This window comes from Pipistrellus hanaki (genome assembly GCF_964339955.1).
Source record: "Pipistrellus hanaki genome assembly, chromosome: X".
In the NCBI taxonomy this organism is placed as follows: domain Eukaryota; kingdom Metazoa; phylum Chordata; class Mammalia; order Chiroptera; family Vespertilionidae; genus Pipistrellus; species Pipistrellus hanaki.
This window is the reverse complement of record NC_140524.1, coordinates 4,459,043-4,478,162: the sequence shown is the minus strand read 5'-3', so window position 1 is coordinate 4,478,162 and position 19,120 is coordinate 4,459,043. Positions and strand designations below refer to the sequence as shown.

At 42.1% G+C, this 19,120-nt stretch overlaps 1 protein-coding gene across 2 annotated transcripts in view; it reads left to right on the top strand.

The window, feature by feature from the left end:
• The window catches only part of SLC9A7 (solute carrier family 9 member A7), a 106,511-nt gene that overhangs the window by 52,676 nt on the left and 34,715 nt on the right, over nt 1–19,120 (top strand). For both annotated transcript variants that reach the window (XM_084870581.1, XM_084870580.1), the window contains exons 4-11: nt 1,834–1,910; nt 4,093–4,205; nt 12,874–12,979; nt 13,297–13,438; nt 14,531–14,636; nt 15,068–15,156; nt 15,248–15,361; nt 18,261–18,372. In XM_084870581.1, coding sequence (XP_084726707.1) covers nt 1,834–1,910; nt 4,093–4,205; nt 12,874–12,979; nt 13,297–13,438; nt 14,531–14,636; nt 15,068–15,156; nt 15,248–15,361; nt 18,261–18,372 — 859 coding nt within the window. The remainder of the gene's footprint in view (nt 1–1,833; nt 1,911–4,092; nt 4,206–12,873; nt 12,980–13,296; nt 13,439–14,530; nt 14,637–15,067; nt 15,157–15,247; nt 15,362–18,260; nt 18,373–19,120) is intronic.

Below are 19,120 nucleotides of genomic sequence, written 5' to 3'. Positions count from 1 at the left end.
CCATACAGCACTCTGTATGGATCTCAAAGGCATTGTGCTGAGTGAAAAAAAAAAATCCAATCACGAAAGGCCACATACTGTATGATATCATTTCTCTAGAATTCTAGAAATAACAAAATTATAGGGATGGAGAACAGATTAGTGGTTTCCAGGGTTGTGGGAGTGAGAGGGGTGTGGGAGTGAGAGGGGATGTGTGTGACTATGAAGGGAGAGCATGAGGGAGATTTTTATGATGATATAACAGTTCTATGTTTTGATGGCAACAGTGCTTACATGAATCTCCCCATGCAATAAAGAATAAAATGACTAGTTTAAGAGGCAAACATCATGTGCCCATCATATATGTAGGCAGTACCCTCATTTGGTCACTATGGTATGGCAAGTCTTTGAAGGCTTCTCTTCTGAGCAGTGGTTTAAGGAGAGTAGGCATTCTTAAACACCTTCTTCTGCCTCCAAGAGAGGCAAGCATTGGGGAAGGCCAAAGCCAAGTTCTCAGATCCTCTGTCTGGAATACAGGCCAGGGGATGCCCGCAGCCCTTTGTCTGGTCATACTTCATGGTGGCTGCTCGATCCAGACTCAGTTCTTGTGTCTTGTCTGTCTCTGATGTTGCTCAGCTGTCATGCTGGGCCCTCCTGCCTCTTTACATTTTAAGATAAATTGCTCCTGGCCCCTGTTTAATTAGGGTGTTTGTGGGATTCTGTTCATCTGTTTTTGTTAAATAGTTCTGATTGTCCAAAGAAAATAATTTATGCCTTGAGGAGTAAGAACCATGGCTCAGGATCACAAGAACATCAATTTTCCCCATCAGAATATTCCACAGGCTTAATGAGAAGTAAATGTGTGTGTGTGTGTGTGTGTGTGTGTGTGTGTGTGTGTGTGTTTTAAGAAAGCCAATAAATGTTCAGAGGCATTAAGAGAATTACAGTTTTGCTACCCCTTTCTGAATAATTGCTATATCTTGCACCCATGTAACTAATATATGAACATATCTATAAACTTGCCATCCTTTTTTAAAAAAATCCTCACTCCTAGATATTTTTTGAAGGGAGGGAGAGAGACAGAGAAACATTGATATAAGAGAGACATATCCATTGGTTGCCTCCTTCACACGCCCAGACTGGGGTCAGGGATGGAACCTGTAACTGAGGTACCTGTTCTTGACCAGAATTGGAGTTGTGACCCTTGTTTATGGGCTGAGTTTCTAACCACTGAGAAAACTGGGTAGAGCAAAAACTTGCCCATCTTAACTGGAATTAGTTGTTTCTCATTTCTTCACATCTACCTTTCCTAGGCTCTAAAGATTAATCCAGATGAATATCAGGAGACACCATGAGCTGATACTTAGGACATTGTTTTCTGATACTGAATTAAGCAGGAAGCTCCTTAGGGGGCACTTTCATGCTTTATTGGTTTCAAACTTATATCTGCAATGATCTTCTAAGGTTCCACCATAACTGGAAGTGACTAACTGAATCATTAGAGTAAAATGGTTTTGGTTAAATCTATTAAAACAATTGGTCTACTTATACACATGTGTGCACGTGCGCGCGTGTGCGCGCGCGCGCACACACACACACTTAATGTAATTTAATATAACTAGTTGTAGTGGTTTTGTCTGAAATTTACTAAGACATTGCTTGCTTGATCAGTGTTTGAAGACAAAGGATATTTTAAAACCATGATGTTCAAGGGCAAATTCAGGAGTAATTTCCATTATGACTTGGTATAATGGAAGCAATAAGTAAAATTTCACTTTTTTGAGACTTTTAATGTGTTTCTAATGCTCACTGTCAAAAATCACAATGTCATTCCTGCCTTTCTGTTTTATTCAGAGACACTTTTTCAGAAATCTTGGATCTATTCTGGCCTATGCCTTTTTGGGGACTGCTGTTTCCTGCTTCATTATCGGGTAAGGGACTCTTTGCCATGTAACCTAATGAACACATTTTCTAAAGTGACGAGTTCTACGCAGGTCCACAGAATCCAGTCTTTCCCCCCAGCTTTATTGAGATACAGTTGACACATAACATTGTGTAAGTTTAAGATGTACAAGGTGTTGATTTCATGCATTTATAAATTGCAAAATGATTACCAGCATGGCATTAGCTAATACCTCCATCCTGCCACAGCTACCTTTCTCTGTGGTGAGAACATTTGAGGCCTCCTCTCTTATCAACATTCAAGTATATGTTACAGCGTTATTAGCTATAATCACCATTAGATCCCAAAAATTGTTCATTTTATTACTGGAAGTTTGTACCCTTGAGCAACATCGCCCCATTTCCTCACCACATGGCTGCTGGCATATAAGGTCTAAAGCTACATTTCCAGTGTGGTTGCTATTAGCCAAATGTGGCATTCAAATTAAGATTAATTAAAATGAAATAAAATTATACCTAGTCCCCAAATCTTGGTTTCTAATATCATTCTCCAATAAAAAGAACCAGGGCCCTTTAGAGAAATGGCTGATTTTAGGGCTGGGGCAGCATATATCCAAGAGAAGAATGGAGAATATATTTTTAAAAATATATATTTTATTGATTTTTTTACAGAGAGGAAGGGAGAGGGATAGAGAGTCAGAAACATCGATGAGAGAGAATCATCGATTAGCTGCCTCTTGCACACCCCCTACAGGGGATGTGCCTGCAACCAAGGTACATGCCCTTGACTGGAATCGAACCTGGGACCTTCCAGTCCGCAGACCAACGCTCTATCCACTGAGCCAAACTGGTTTCGGCTGGAGAATCTTATAATGCCACAAAATAAGGAAGTGCTCAGAGAACAAACATTGGTGATGATGGGGGTCAAGATGGACAAAAAACTGCAGAGAAGTCTAGTAACCATGTCTAAGCTTGTGGTAAAAGGAAATCAAGAGAAAGGTGTGGTTTCAGGAAATATTGAAAGAGTTGATGAAGGAAGTCTTTGGTAAGCAACAAAGGGCAAATCCAGTCTGTATCATAGAGTTATTATAAGTTGAAATAGAACTGTTCAAGTTTCTGGAAAAGTCCTGGCACACAGTAAGCAAACACTAAGTTACTTATTCTCAAAGGGATTTAATTCTGCAAGTAGTTCTTGAGCTCCCAGCTCAGTCAATCTACTTGTTCTAGACACCCAGGATACAAAGGCAAGCAAGGGCATGGTTCTGACTATCAAGAATTTTATTATCAGAGGATTGGCTGTGTAGTACAATGAATCTATTCTGTGGTTATTTTTATTCCCATATTTCCTGCAGCTGCTGTGCCGCGCGCGCGCGCGCGCGCGCGCGCGCGCGCGCACACACACACACACACACACACACACACAGAGAGAGAGAGAGAGAGAGAGAGAGAGAGAGAGAGAGAGAGAGAGAGAGGGAGAGAGAGAGAAATGTACTAAGCCTTTTAACACTCCTCACTCATCCTAATTTGTAAGCTATCCTGTAGGAAATGTAATACTGAACTTGGTGGTCCCTCTTGGGCTGCACATTCTGTAGCATAAGGAGGCTCTTGCTGGCCTGCCAAACCCATGCAACGAATGGGATGCCAGATATGCCAATGAGTACACTGATATTTTAATTGGATCTTTAGAGAGTTTTGCCTCTTTTCCCTTCTTTGAAATAATTCTTGGCAGGAAAGATTGATCACTTGAATCTTTGTAGCTAACTCATTTTTCCCCCCTCTCCAGCTTCATCCAGTCCACTCATTTCCATGACTTTAAACACACTATCTTAGAGTCCTGTGAGTTTTATGGCAATTTATTACACATTATGCAGGGTTCTTTCTCTTTCTTCTCTGTTACTCAATTGCTTAAGATGCCTTTGTTGCTAATTGAGGAGCATACTTTATAGTTGTAAATAAGCACAACTTTAAAAAAATGGGATGTTCAGATGTTTCAGCAAGATGACATTAACTGCAAACAATTACTTGGTGCCAAAGTCGTATTGCACATGTTCCTGGTAAGTGTCCAACCACAGCAGCTGCCTGATGTTTTCATGACTCTCTCTTGAAGTACAATATTCTAGTACTACTCTGCTTGCATATTTGCTCGGTTACTGATTTAGGAGAGTTCTCTTTAATTTTCTCTCTGACATAGTGTGTCTTCCCTCCTTACAGAAATCTCATGTATGGTGTGGTGAAGCTCATGAAGATGGTGGGACAGCTTTCGGATAAATTTTACTACACGGACTGTCTCTTTTTTGGAGCAATTATCTCTGCCACTGACCCAGGTATTTGCATATTTGGCATTTTCATTATGACATCTCATTATTTAAATCTTAAAAAGTTCAGAGTGATCATAAACTTTTGTTGCAGTAGGGAGACTGTAGTATTAACGTGGAATGGTGGAGAAAGAGACCACTAAGTGGTCTAACAGAGATGACTTTTCCCTATTATTATTATTATAATTAATTGTGATAAAGCATAGAACAAAATATACCATTTTAACTATTTTTAAGTGTACAAGTCAGTAGTGTTGTGTATTCACATTGTTATCTAACCAACCTCCAGAGCTTTCTCATCTTGTAAAACTGAAACTCAACACTTCCTATTAAACAACTCTCCATTTCCCATCCCCCAGTCCCTGACAAATCACCATTCTACTTTCTGTTTCTGTGAGTCTGACTACTCTAAGGGCCTCATATACGTGGAGGCATGCAGTATTTGTCTTTTTGAAAACTGGCTTATTTTACTACGCATAACATTTTCAAGGTTCATCCGTGTTATAGCATGTACCAGATTTTCCATTTAAAGCTCAAATAATATCCCATTTTATGGATATACCACATTTTGTTTAGCCCTCCATCTGCCAATGGACACTTAGATTGCTTTCACCTGTACAAACTTTTTGTCTTTCATTTGAGAATGTCCAATTTGTTCATAATTTTTACACATAGACTACCTTCTTTTTCAGTGCTGTGCTTTTACCTTTCAGGAAACATGTCATTTGGTTTAAATAACAGTTATTCTTAGTGAAATGTACACGATACCTGTAGTGAATGTAATTTAATTTGTAAACTCCTTTCGTGCAGTGTTCCTGCATGACTTCACATGGTGATGTATTCTTATACATAAATTTCTCACCTTGTATTTTTCAAGTCTAGAATTAGTTGAACCAATTTGTACAAGTTATACCAGTTCTTATTATACGTCTTTCCTCCCCTGCAGCTCAAAAACAAACAAGCAGAATAAAACAAGACAACCTCTCTACTCCAAGTCAGAACCCATAATTAAATCAGTTTGCATAAAATAGTTACAGCTATTCCTTCCTTGAATGTCAACTATTGAGGGTACACTTTAGGGAAAGAAATTTCGGAGGAAAAGCTGATCCTGTCCTAATAGTGGGGATGGAGAGGTCTACTATGTCCTCTTACATTCTGGACAGTAATGATCTTAAAGATACTAAATTTCCCTGCTACTTTACCGTGCCTCTTGGGGGTCCTCTAGATCAGTGGTCTCCCATGGACCTTTGTGTGACCTTCCCAGTCCATTGTGGTAGCCAGTAGTCACATGTGGCTTTTTGAAATGTGATAGTGCAATTGAAGAACTGAATTTTAAATTTTATTTTGTTAAGTAATTTAAATTTAAATAGCCACACGTGGGTAGCACAGCTCTAGACAGTTATGTAGTTCTAAAAAATCTCAACGCTCCCCAACCATTGACTCTCTTATCACCATATTTGATTCCAAACACTATATTGAAGAGTTGGTTGGTTGAAGCACTCTTGTTTGTGTCTTTGGTAGAAAATAATAGCAGCAGTCTTTGGTCTTCCTGTTGAAGAGGATAGATACCACATGTGTGGAATGGTGGAAGTTGCTCTGTGACCAGGAGCCCTCTCCATTCTGTGGTTACGTGTCGTGGATGCCATATGCCATCTTTGTGGACTGCTACTTTAGATGGATCCACAATTCAGGAAAGAAAATGAAATTTCCAATCCATAGTGTATTCTTAGGTAGCTTCCAAAGAAAATGAATGTTAGTCCTTCCTATGAAGTGACTCCTCTCATTTTAATTCTGTCACTTTTATACCCTTCGAGTCAATCAAGCCTACTCACAGGTTTCAAAATCTATGATTGGTATTGTCAAAGTGTAATTCTCTAGTGGCATCCCTCAGGCTGGTCAGTATTTCTTTTTTAAAGTATATTTTTATTGATTTCAGAGAGGAAAAGAGAGGGAGAGAGAGAGAGAGAGAGAAACATCAATGATGAGAGTCATTGATTGGCTGCCTCCTGCACACCCCCAACTGGGGATGGAGCTCACATCTTGGGCATGTGCCCTTGACCAGAATCGAACCTGGGACCCTATAGTCCACAGGCTGATGCTCTATCCACTGACTCAAAGCAGCCAGGGCTGGTTAGTATTTCATTTATTCTTTTTGACTCAGTTCAAATCTGCCACCTGCCTAGTTCTTCTTCCCTCACTCTCTCAGTTACTTGCTCCCACAGCTTTTAAGTCGTGTACTTTGTACACAATACTTACCTCTCTGTACTGAATGTTCGCAAGTGCTAAGTGCTCTTTAGTACACAGATGAAGTGTTCAGGGAAAGTTAGTTGAATGAACAAATTAGGACTCTTAATATTTCCTTCTTCCTCTATCTGCTATTTTATTATTTCCCCCCAGTGCTTTTTAGATAGCTGTACCAGCAGTCAGCAGTCAGTTCATTGTAATTTCTCTGTTCTTATCCAATTGGAAATGGCTGATGTGACCCTGTTCTCTGATTCCAATGGTCCTGCTGGGGGTGGAAGAGTCTGTTTACTCCCCATTTTAGAAGTCACTTACCCAGTCTTCCATCCCCCCTCATCTTCCTGGTGTTAGCACTCATATTCCTAATATTGGCTGGGCTTGGCGGGGTGGGGGTAAGAGAGGGGAGATTGGCAGAGTTCCTGTCTTGTTTTTTGTTTGTTTTTTTCTTTTAAAAATATGTGGGGTTTATTTGTGGGTTTTTTTTTTTTTTTTTTTTTTTTTTTTTTTTTTTTTTTTTTTTTTTTTTTTTAGCCCTGACCTGTTTGGGTCAGTGGATAGAGCATTGGCCTGCGGACTCAATGGTCCCAGGTTCGATTCGGTCAAGGGCATGTACCTTGGTTGTGGGCACATCCCCAGTGAGGAGTGTGTAGGAAGCAGCTGATCGATGTTTCTGACTATCCCTCTCCCTTCCTTTCTGTAAAAAAATCAATAAAATATATTTTAAAAAATAAAAATATGTTTTTGCTCTGACCGGTTTGGCTCAGTGGATAAAGTGTCGGCCTGTGGACTGGAGGGTCCCAGGTTCGATTCCTATCAAGGGCATGTATCTTGGTTGAGGGCACATCCAAGATACATGGTGTTCAGGAGGTAGCTGATTGATGTTTCTCTCTCATCCATATTTCTAACTTTCTATCCCTCTCCCTTCGACTCTGTAAAAAAATCAATAAAATATATTTTTAAAATATGTTTTTATTGATTTTAGAGACAGAGGAAGGGAGAGGGATAGAGAGATAGAAACATCAATGATGAGAGAGAATTATTGATCGGCTGCCTCCTACACGTCCCCTATTGGGGATCGAGCCCACAGCCCAGGCATGTGTCCCTGACAGATAATGGATCCTGTAACCTCTTGGTTCATGGGTCAACACACAACCACTGACTCACACTGGCCAGGCTCTATCCTGTTTTATAAGGTGATTGGTGGGAAGAATGAGAAATCAATTAAGAGCAGTCAGATTCAGATCAGTGCTATATAAATGTTAATTGTTATTAATTATGCAAGCTAGCCTTCATTGTCATGGATATATGAGTTAACTATATTTTTTTAACTACTGGTAACTGTAGTATTTCAGGAAAATAGTATTTATATGCAGAAGAGCTTTCGAAAATCATGTAGTTCAAATCCTCACTTGGCTAAAATCTTTAGACTTTGCTGTGTGCTAAGTTCTCATAGCTATTGGTGGCTGTGTTGGATGCCTCTGTCAGGTCATAGCTTCTGTCAGGTGACCATCTCTGTGGAGTTCCTGGTTCTGACAATCACTCCTTCTCTGGTCCCTTTCAGCCTAATGATGGTATAAAGCTCCCTGTTTTAGCCTCAAGTACTGCCCTCTCCCTTGTGGCTTTCCTGTACTCTCCCCACACTTCTATAAATAATCCCTTATTAAACACTCCTCAAATTGCTCAATTTGAGGGTGTGCCATCTGTTTCCTGCCAGGACCCTGACTCATAAAGTCCTGGGACCCAGATCTCCTGGGCTGTCAGCCCTGCGTTTGTTTGTGGAGATTAACCTCCATCAGCCTTGAGTCCCTGAGTGACTGAAGTGAACAGAGGTCTCCAGTGCCAACACTCAGTGGACATGTTGTATGAATAATGGATAAAACTATTCTTGGGTTCAACTGCTGAGGTTTTAGGAAATTTTTAAAAAATATGTGTTTTTAATTAATTTCAAAGAGGAAGGGTGAGGGAGAGAGAGAAACATTAATGATGAGAGAGTATCATTGATCGGCTGCCTCCTGCATGACCCCTACTTGGGACTGAGCCCACAACCTGGGCATGTGCCCTGACTGGGAATTGAACTGTGACCTTCCTGGTTCATGGGTCGATGGTCAACCATTGAGCAACACTGGCCAAGCTTAGAAATTTTGATATTGCAGTAGAAGGTGGCCCATTATACAAGGCCTGGTTTATTTTCTCTAAGTTGGGGGAAATGATAGTGCTACCAACAGGCTTTTATGAGGACTAAGCGAGATGGTCAAATGTTTAGAATAGTGCCTGCTTCATGGTGAATCCTTAATAATTGTTATCGTTGTTAACTTTTCTTTAATATTGGGTTAAAAACAAGACAATTCTTTTGTTATATACAGTTGGCCCTGGAACAACACAGGTTTGAACTGCATGGGTCCACTTACATGTGGTTTTTTCCAATAAATACTTGTACTGTTTTCAATCCACAGTTGGGAGTCTGCTGATGTGGAAGACATTGAGCTACCCCATTTCATATGGGGGATTTGAGCATCTTTGGATTCGGATATCCACACGGGGTCTTGGAACCAATTCCCCATGAATACTGAGGGAAAACTAAGTTTTTAGGGAGACAAAAATTAAATGGAGTTTTGACTGTGCAAGGGGGTCAGCATCCCAACCCCCATGTTGTTTAAGGATCAGCTGTAATGATAAGCTAGTAGAGTTTTGTATTAGTTGGGGTTCTTCAGGCAAACAGAATAAATAGGAGATGTATGCGGGGTGTGTGTGTGTGTGTGTGTGTGTGTGTGTGTGTGTGAGAGAGAGAGAGAGAGAGAGAGAGAGAGAGAGAGAGAGAGAGAGATTGAGATTGAGAAATTATAAAGAACTAGCTCATGCAATTATGGAGGCTGAGAAGTCCCAATATCAGCAGTCCTAAATCCTAAGAACCAGGAAAGCCAATGCTAGTTCCAGTCCAAGTCTAAAAGTTGGAGGAGACTGACATCCCAGCCGAAAGACAGCCAGGCAGAGATGATTCAGTTCTCTATTATCATCTTTTTGTTCTAGTCAAACCTTTAACAGACTGGATGTGTGTACCCTCATTGCACAACTACCTGACAGAGTAGCCTCATGAATTAACTACTCTCCATTGGTGGGGTAAAACCATCAGCAGCAGTGAGACTTAGAACTAGAAGCACCAACTGTGCTGAGGAAGTAGAGGGGAGAAGAAGGGGTTGCTGGTCATTTTTAACTGTCAGGGAACCCAGAGATTTCCCACAAGCATTCACACTCAAAATGAGAAGTTCCCACTGGGAGTAAACAACATCATAGGCATATTAAAGAACAACAATAAAACTGGGAGGGACAGGCTTCAGTTGGTGGGTGCCGTCAAGGAGACTAGAGGAGGCGTGAGACTTCTGGAGGGACCTGGGCTCCCAGGGCTCTCAGAAAATACCCAGGGAAGATCTATCTGCAAGCCACTCCCTATACATGAACTGCTAGGACCATGGCTTTGAAGGAGAAAGAAAGCTAAGATACTAGCGGAGGAGGAGAGCAGATTAAGTAGATCTGAGTGCTGGGGATGTGGCTACACCCAAAGGCCATGTATTTAATACTTCAATGTAAAACCAGAAGAGGGAGCCCCAGAGCCATGAAACAAGGAAATCTACTCTGGGCCTTCTACCCCTGACTTAATATGAGGTGCAGAAATGGATTGAGGTTGAGCTTCATGCAAACTTACAATATTATAAGAAAAATGCAGTTAATCATTCTGAATAGTAAAGTTACAGAAAGTGGAGACATACCAAAAAAATAGGGTCCCAAAGCAGACAACACTTTATTACTATTTCAACGGAACCTAAAGGAAATTTTTTAAAAATGATAGAAACTATGAAAGAACTGTGTATACCATGATTAGAAAATTTAAAAATGAGAGGACATCATGAAAAGAGAGTCAGCCAAAAGGAATGGAGGGGGGACCCATGAAGTGAAGGAGATGTTTAAAAAATACATCTTTTAAAAAATAAATTTTAAAATGGGCAAAACCAAACGATAGTGTCAGGGAATATACATTGGGTGGTCAAACTATAAGGAAACGAAAGGAAGCGATTATTGTAAAATCAGGTTAATGGTTACCTTTGAGTGAAGGAAGAGTTTAAGATTGGGATGGAGCATACGGGGGAGTTCTGTGGAGCTGGCTAAGTTCCATTTCTTGAATGAGAGGATGGTTACATGAGTAGTTGGCTTATAATTCACTAAGCTAAACGTTTGTTTGGTTTATTTTTTATAATTACATCAGTTTGTAATGCTTTTGGCTGCAAATAACAGAGAAACCTGGCAACACCAGCTTAAACAAATAGCTGTTTATCTTGGCTAATAGTCCTGAGCTGGTGCCCAGGCTCCTACTACAATCAGGCATCCAGATGCTCAGTGCACAGTGCTACTCTATCCTGAGTGGAGAGGCCAGGGATGCTGTTAAATGTCCCACAATGCACAAGGCAGCCCCCCACAACAAAGAATGTTCTAGTGCAAAATGTCAATGGAACCAAAGTTGAGAAAGTCCAAACCCCTTAAAATCAACACTGATCTATCTATCTATCTATCTATCTATCTATCTATCTATCTATCTATCTATATCTATCTATCATCTATCTATCATTATCTATAAAAGGCTAATATGCAAAGTGTCTCCTGGGGAGTTCAACTGGGAGACTGGAGTTTGATCATTCGCTATGTTGTGTGCTGACCACCAGGGGGCGGCGTGGAATGAAAGAAGGCCCCAGCCGGCAGCCAGAAGGCGCTGATCGGCCCTGATCACAGGCCAGGCCTAGGGACCCTACCCATGCAAGAATTTCATGCACCAGGCCTCTAGTTTAATAATAATAGTAATACATTTTTAGTCATGTTAACTTTCATTCTTTAATAAGTATACAGTGAATTGGGGTTTTCCTGAGGCTATATAACGTGTGATATTGACTATCTTTTGATCAAATGCAGAAACAGAGATAAGAACCATCTGCCTTACATTAATCAAGATTTTAAAAGGTGTGAAAAAAATATAAAACAATGGCTCTCTTCTCACTATTTTTTTTTTTTTTTGCTTTGGAAAATATACTTTCTATTAAAATATGTAATCATATAATAGGTTTATTATTAGCAGTAATTTTGAATTAATACATTTTTTTCTGCTTTACTCAATGCAGAATATATTGGTAGCTTAGAAAACTAAAGCTCTTTTGGGACCTCAGTGACTTTTTAGAGTGTGAAGGTGTCCTAAAGCCAAAAGCTTGAGAACTGCTGGTCTGAAGACTGATTTTTAAAAATATATATATTTTATTGATTTTTTACAGAAAGGAAGGGAGAGAGATAGAGAGCTAGAAATGTCGATGAGAGAGAAACATCGACCAGCTGCCTCTTGCACACTCCCTATTGGGGATGTGCCCGCAACCAAGGTACATGCCCTTGACCGGAATTGAACCCGGGACCCTTCAGTCTGCAGACCGACGCTCTACCACTGAGCCAAACTGCTTTCGGCTGGAGACTGGTTTTTAAACATTTAAAAAACATGGAGACTATGAGAAGTGTAATTAGTCTGTCCTAAACAAAGACTTATTTTAAAAACCATCATTACATCCTTCTCTTGCTCTTTGACCCTCTGCTGGGCTCTGGGAGCACAGTGGTCAATAACATAGGGTTTCTGCCCAATGGTAGAGCCGAATCATACTCATTCTGATTATGTATTTTTTAAAATATATTTTTATTGATTTCAGAGACGAAGGGAGAGGGAAAGAGAGGAACATCAATGATAAGAGCGAATCATAGATCACCTGCCTCCTGCATGACCCTTACTGGGGATCTAGCCCATAACCAGGCATGTGCCCTGACTGGGAATCAAACCCTGACCTCCTGGTTCATAGGTCAACGCTCAACCACTGAGCCACGCTGGCCGGGCAATTGTGATTATGTATTTTAAAGTTCTGTGATAGAGGTTGTTTCAAAGTGTGATGGGATTCCAGAGGAAAGGGCAGTGTTTCAGTGCGGTGTTACAATAACCGAGCATCATCGCACAACTCATCCTGATTAGGAAGCTTGCCATTCTCACTTCTTCCAGAGACAGACAACACACCTGTGACTCCAAACTTCCCTGTCCCACCGAACATAAGAATTGCTTCTATAGCCCAAACTGGTTTGGCTCAGTGGATAGAGCGTCAGCCTGCGGACTGAAAGGTCCCAGGTTCGATTCCGGTCAAGGGCATGTGCCTTGGTTGCGGGCACATCCCCAGTACGGGGTGTGCAGGAGGCAGCTGGACGATGTTTCTCTCTCATCGATGTTTCTAACTCTCTATCCCTCTCTCTTCCTCTCTCTAAAAAATCAATAAAATATATTTTTTAAAAAGGAATTGCTTCTATAAACTTGTCATCGATGGCTTAAGGTTAGAGGCAGAAACTAACGGATGTGCTTTTGCTCACTTTTTAGTGACTGTGCTGGCGATATTTAACGAGTTACATGCCGATGTGGACCTCTATGCACTTCTGTTTGGAGAAAGCGTCCTCAATGATGCCGTTGCCATCGTGCTGTCCTCGTAAGTAATGCTGTGTCTGCCTGGGGAAGAGATTGGCTTCCTGAATGCTCAGAGGCCTGTCTTCAAAGTGTTCGATGATTGAATTGGGTGTTTTTCTAAAGGAGGGTTCTCAGCTTCATTGATAATGTCATATCGCTTTGTCCAGTTGTCAGCAATCAGAGTGCTGTACCCGTGGAGCATGGTGACTGCAGACTAAGTTCAATGAAGACACCATAGGGAGTGCCTGGCGGACTGTTGCTACCTATGTTTGTTGATGTTTGAGGTACCATGGTGTAAAGCCAGCTCTTTGAAAACTTTGTCTTCTTTTCAAACTCCAGGTCTATTGTTGCCTACCAGCCAGCAGGGCTGAACACTCACGCCTTTGATGCTGCTGCCTTTTTCAAGTCGGTTGGCATTTTTCTAGGTATATTTAGTGGCTCTTTTACCATGGGAGCTGTGACTGGTGTTGTGACCGCTCTAATATCCTTTTTGTACTTTCTGCCCCTGCCTGGGCATGATTGTGTGATATACTACACTTGCAAAAAGAAAGTTGTCAGTTCTTCCTTCCAGAAATGAATCTTAAATCTATTGTTCCGATGGGGTTTAGGCGCTCTGAAATGTCACTTTGGTAAAATATGACAGTTGGGCCCAGCTGGCGTGGCTCAGTGGTTGAACGTTGACCCATGAACCAGGAAGTCATGGTTCAATTCCCAGTCAGGGCACATGCCTGGGGTGTGGGCTTGATCCCCAGTGTGGGGCATGCAGGAGGCAGCTGGTCAATGATTCTCTCTCATCATTGATGCTTCCAATAGTCTTCTCCCTCTCCCTTCCTCTCTGTGAAATCAATAAAAACATATGACAGTTGAGTGCCTAGCTAAGGTTATGAGGAAATGTTTGTGGTGTAACTCTAGGCTTAGCTCTGTCCTGCAGAGGTCAAAGTCTCATAGCCTGATCTTCCCAAGCCATCCCTAGGCACTCCCACCACTGTCAGATCTAATCCGACAGACACCTCAGGCCATAACTGTGCCTTTCAGAACCATATGCATTGCGAGGGGCACAGAAAACACATTTCCGGTTTCTTTAACTTAATTTCAAAACAAAAACTGCTTTCCTGAGATAAAATTCAAACTGTGCAATTCACCCTTTTAAGCGTTCAACTCGATGGTGTTTGGGATTTGATATTACTCATTTTTAAAAAATTGTGGTCAAATGTATATAACATAAAATGTGCCCTTATAACCACGTTAAGTGTACATTTCAGTGGCATTAAGTACAACCACAGTGTTGGGTAACTCTCCTCAGTATTTACTTCCAGAACTTTGCCATCATTCCCAACAGAAACTGTGTACTCCTTAAGCAACACCCTCCTCCTTTCTCAGCCCTTGGTAATCTCTCTTCTACTGGAAAGCTTGATTTCTATTCCTTTAAAAAGCAAGCAGCCCCTGTGGGACCCCAAAAGAAGAGTGGAGGGGAAAGGACAGCCCTTAGGAAGAGCACCCTGGGCTAATAGGATGTGGTTCTTGGTGACACTGGTACTTGTTTCCGGTGATGCGTTCCTTGACGCGGGCTGACGTGACCAAGTTCACCAAGCTGCACTGCTTCCCCCTGCTGGAGACCGCGCTCTTCTTCCTGATGTCCTGGAGCACCTTCCTCCTGGCAGAGGCCTGCGGGTTCACAGGTGGGTGTTCTCTCCCCTCGGGCCACCATTCCCCTCGCTGTATCTGGGAGCTTGACGGAAGGGCAGAATTCTTTTTTTTCTTAAATAAATCTTTATTGTTCAGATTATTAAAATTGTTTCTCCCCCCCCCAAAGTTCCCCTCCACTTGTTCCCCACTCCACCCTCTGCCCTTACCTCCCCCCCACCCCCACTGTCCTCATCCATAGGTATATGATTTTTGTCCAGTCTCTTCCCGAACCCCCCACACAGACACCCCTTTCCCTCTGAGAATTATCAATCCCCTCCCATTCTATGTCCCTGAGTCTATTCTATTCACCAGTTTATTCTGTTCCTCAGACTTTTAATCCACTTGACTTTCAGATTCACTTGTTGATAGATATGTATTTGTTCCTTTGCTTTTTAAAAAATTTAAATAACACCTCTCGTGCTAGGTGTTGTGGCCGTCCTTTTCTGTGGAATCACACAAGCCCATTACACCTACAACAATCTGTCGGTGGAATCCAGAAGTCGGACGAAGCAGGTGAGCCAGAGCCCTGGGACCTCACCAGTTCCCTGTGACTATGAGGGGAGAGGATCCGAGGGTTTCATGCTTCCTTTCCCTCTCCCTGCAGCTCTTTGAGGTGTTACACTTCTTGGCAGAGAATTTCATCTTCTCCTACATGGGCCTGGCGCTGTTCACCTTCCAGAAGCACGTTTTCAGCCCCATTTTCATCATTGGAGCTTTTGTATCCTTTCCTCCCCGCCCCCCCACCCCCATCCACTATTTTCTAGACAGAGACGTCACCATTGCTGAGGAGGCTATGGTAATAGTTTCTGTGTAGGGTGGGTGGCGGAGCCAGTGTGAGTTCATGGTATTTTTATGATGAGAGAAAAGAAAGCTTACGAGGTTCATAAAGCTGAATGTTTGATCCAACGGACTGGCATGGGCTTCTGCATTCTCTGTGTAAGATGGCCTTTCTGGTACACTGGTGCTTGGCAGGAAGCAGTTTGTTTTGTAAAGAGCCCTTGTTAGTGGACCTAACAGTAGGCAACCAGTCTGTCCCCAGAACTATCTTTATGTCTTTGCCCAGTGAATTCCGATCTGGGAAGTTCCCCATTTGGAAAACCTGAAGGTTGTTACTCTTGCTCTTGACTGCACACCGGTATGGCAGCTCAGGGAAGCTTGAAGGCAATAAGCACGCTTTTACCCAAGTTTAACATATCATCGTGGAAAAGACTTTTTTCCCCAGAAAGAGAAAAGGGAGAGGAAAGGAAAATCAAATGGAAAAACACTGGGTTCCTTGAGTTTGTCCTACTGGGAGTGCGGTTGTTTTGGAAGAGAGAGACGGTTTTGAGAGGTAGCTTCTGTCAAGTGAGGAGAGATGTGACTACCCAGCAGTAGATCAACAGCTGAGGGCTTTTCTCGCTTGGCCTCAGACCCTGCTGTTTTGATTCAAATGAACTTTTCTGAGGTTGGAACAGTAGCAATCCAGCTCAGCCTGGACTTTCCAATCCTGAGCAGGAGTTCTCTATCGCTGGGCATTTGCTTTTGCTTTTTCCAAGGTCTCATGGATATCCTTAGGTCTTGGGATGCTGTAAAAAAAAAAAAAAAAAGCCCTTTTTTCTTCTTCTCAGTTTTTATTTCTGGTGCAGGAATAAGTGATACTCAGCAAGCAGCTAGATGGCGGTGGTGGTCTAATGCAGTGGCTGGCAAACTCATTAGTCAACAGAACCAAATATCAGCAGTACCACGATTGAAATTTCTTTTGAGAGTCAGGTTTTTTAAACTTCAAGTATATAGGTAGGTAAATTGTTATTAACTTAATTATGGTATTCCTAAGCTGGCCTTTGCTAAAAACTCAAGGGGCCAAAGAGCCACAGTTTGCTGACCATTGGTCTAATGCCACACCAGAATCCTTGCACTCAGAGTGTTATCTGCTTCCATTGGGGTTCATTTCTTGGATTGACTATCAAAAAACTAACAGCTAGCCCAGCCTGTGTAGCTCAGTGGTTGAGCATTGACCCATGAATCAGGAGGACCCAGTTTGATTCCCCATCAGGTCATGTGCCCAGGATGCGGGCTTGATCTCCAGTAGGGGGTGTGCAGGAGGCAGCCAATCAATGATTCTCTCTCACCATTGATGTTTCTATTTCTCTCCCTGTCTTCCTTCCTCTCTGAAATCAGTAAGAATATTTTTTAAAAATCCAGCAGCTAGAAGACTGAGGGATCAGTGTTGTTTTTCTTGATGAGGAAAGACCTTGCATGCCATTTTGATTTGTATTCCTAGCACAGCATCCTGTGAGAGATAGTGTGAGCCCAGCCCTTGTTTACAGATGAGGACCCTGGAGGAGGGCCAGCCAGGTCCTTTGTGAATCCTGAAGGCTGCTTACCACGGAGGACTTCTGCATGGCTTCTGGAGTAGAATGGGCTTTATAAGCATGACTTGTTTCCCTTTTGTTAAAAACAAAACACAAAAGAAAGATAAAAGAAGAAAATTTTTAGTCAGCGCTTTACCCTGGGGAAAGCAGAAGATAGCTCTGCCCGTGCTTGTGTCTGATACAGCTGCAGCTGTGGCAGCTGGTGCTCTGCCGAAACGGAAGCTCCCTGTTCCTCTGGCTCCCACGGTGCTTTCCTTCTGTGATGGGGGCTGTGTGCACTCTCTGTGGAGCTCTCTGTTGGGCTCTGTTCTAAATTCAGCAAGCGACGAATGACTGGTTTCCTTGAATTCTTTGGTTTCCGCAGTACAGTTCCTCTTCCACACTTCGTTTTCCACCTCTCATATCTCTGAAAGACATTTCAGCCACTGAAGTAGAAGAGTCTTCCCAGGTTGATTCTTGTGAGGAACATGAAGGTGTCTTAGTATGTGGGGTTTTCTGTTGTTCTTTTGGTAATCCTCATCCGAGGATATTCTTTCCTCTGATTTTTAGAGAGTAGAAGGGACAGAGGGAAGCATCGAAGTGAGAGAGACACATGGATTGGTTGACTCCTGCACGTGTCCTAAACCCAACTGGGGCCAGGGATCGAGCCCTTGACTGAAATCGAACCTGAGACCTTTCAGTCTGCGGGCTGTCACTCTAACCACGGATCAACCAGCTAGAGCTGTATTAGGATTATGAATGCTTCAAGTTTCCCCACCCCTTGTCAGTAGATCTTCTGGGTCATTCAGGGCCCTGGTGTTTACTTCCAACCACAGCTTATGAGCTTACCCAGCAAACTTTGTCTTCATAGTTTGACTCAGAGGTTAGCAAGTCTTTCTTCTTGTGGTTTTTCTTCCAAAAGACCCCAACACACTGTTTGCCTCTCTCAGCTCCCCACCCCTTCCATGGGACCTTAGCTTATTTCTGGACTCATTTTAAGATAGACTGTATTGATCATAGCAGCATAATTAAACCAGGAATTTACAATGGTGTATTTAATGTGCTAGGAATGACCTCAGTGGGACAGAAGGTTGGGAAAGTTGGTCAATTGAATATAACTTGTTTTTGACACTTGTTTGAGGGAAACTAGACAGCCTGGCTTCTTTGTGCAATTCTCCTGATCATAATGAGATGTCATGGTATTCCTGACATTCTCTGTTCAACCAGAGGTTGTGATGGTGGCGTTCTGGAAACCTGTTGAAACCTTAACCTCCACCTGGTGCTCAGGTTGCCATCTTTCTGGGCAGAGCTGCACATATCTACCCACTCTCCTTCTTTCTCAACTTGGGCAGAAGACATAAGATTGGCTGGAATTTTCAACACATGATGATGTTCTCAGGTAAGACAGTATAAAAGTAAAGAAAATGGGTGTTACAAAGCAGGCAGCATTAAAGCATTGACAAGGTTCATAAAAAGAGAAAAATTAAAGTTTCTGGGTCTTTTGTATTCCCTGGGGTTCTGAGTAGACAGATGTACATGGTAAGCTGACTTAATATTTATGTTGCAAATTCTACGACCAAATGTTAACATTATCCCCTAAAATATTTGCATCTTTATTTTGTCTCTATCACCCAAAAAGCGATATTGAAAGTGCTTAATTGTTCTCTAGTGGATTGTTCATAACCCTTAATCTGCAAGAAGGGCTCCAGATCTAAAATTATAAATAAAATGGGTGTTTAATGAGAAAGAATGTGGGTCGTGTCACTCAACATCTCCACCCCAGTTGCAGTATCCTCTCTTGTAAAATAATGAAATTGAAGGTCCTCCTAACTATGACTTTGTATGGAGCAAAAGAAATAAAATACACTCTTAAGAAAGATGAACCTCAAACTGGAAAACAACAGCTCATTCACACTGTCTCCCAGATACCCACCCCGCTTCACTATAAAGCTAGGAAATATGGAGAAGCCACTGAGAAGATAAAGGACCATGAGGAACTATGTGACCATAAAGGAAGGAGAGAACAATTGACATGAGTAGATGGTAGTAAACGTCAGAGTTGATAAATGAGACCCAAGTTAGAGCATTTCTGCAGAGCACAGGAAGGAAATGGTAGCACAAACGGCTACATACCCCTGCGTGGGGGG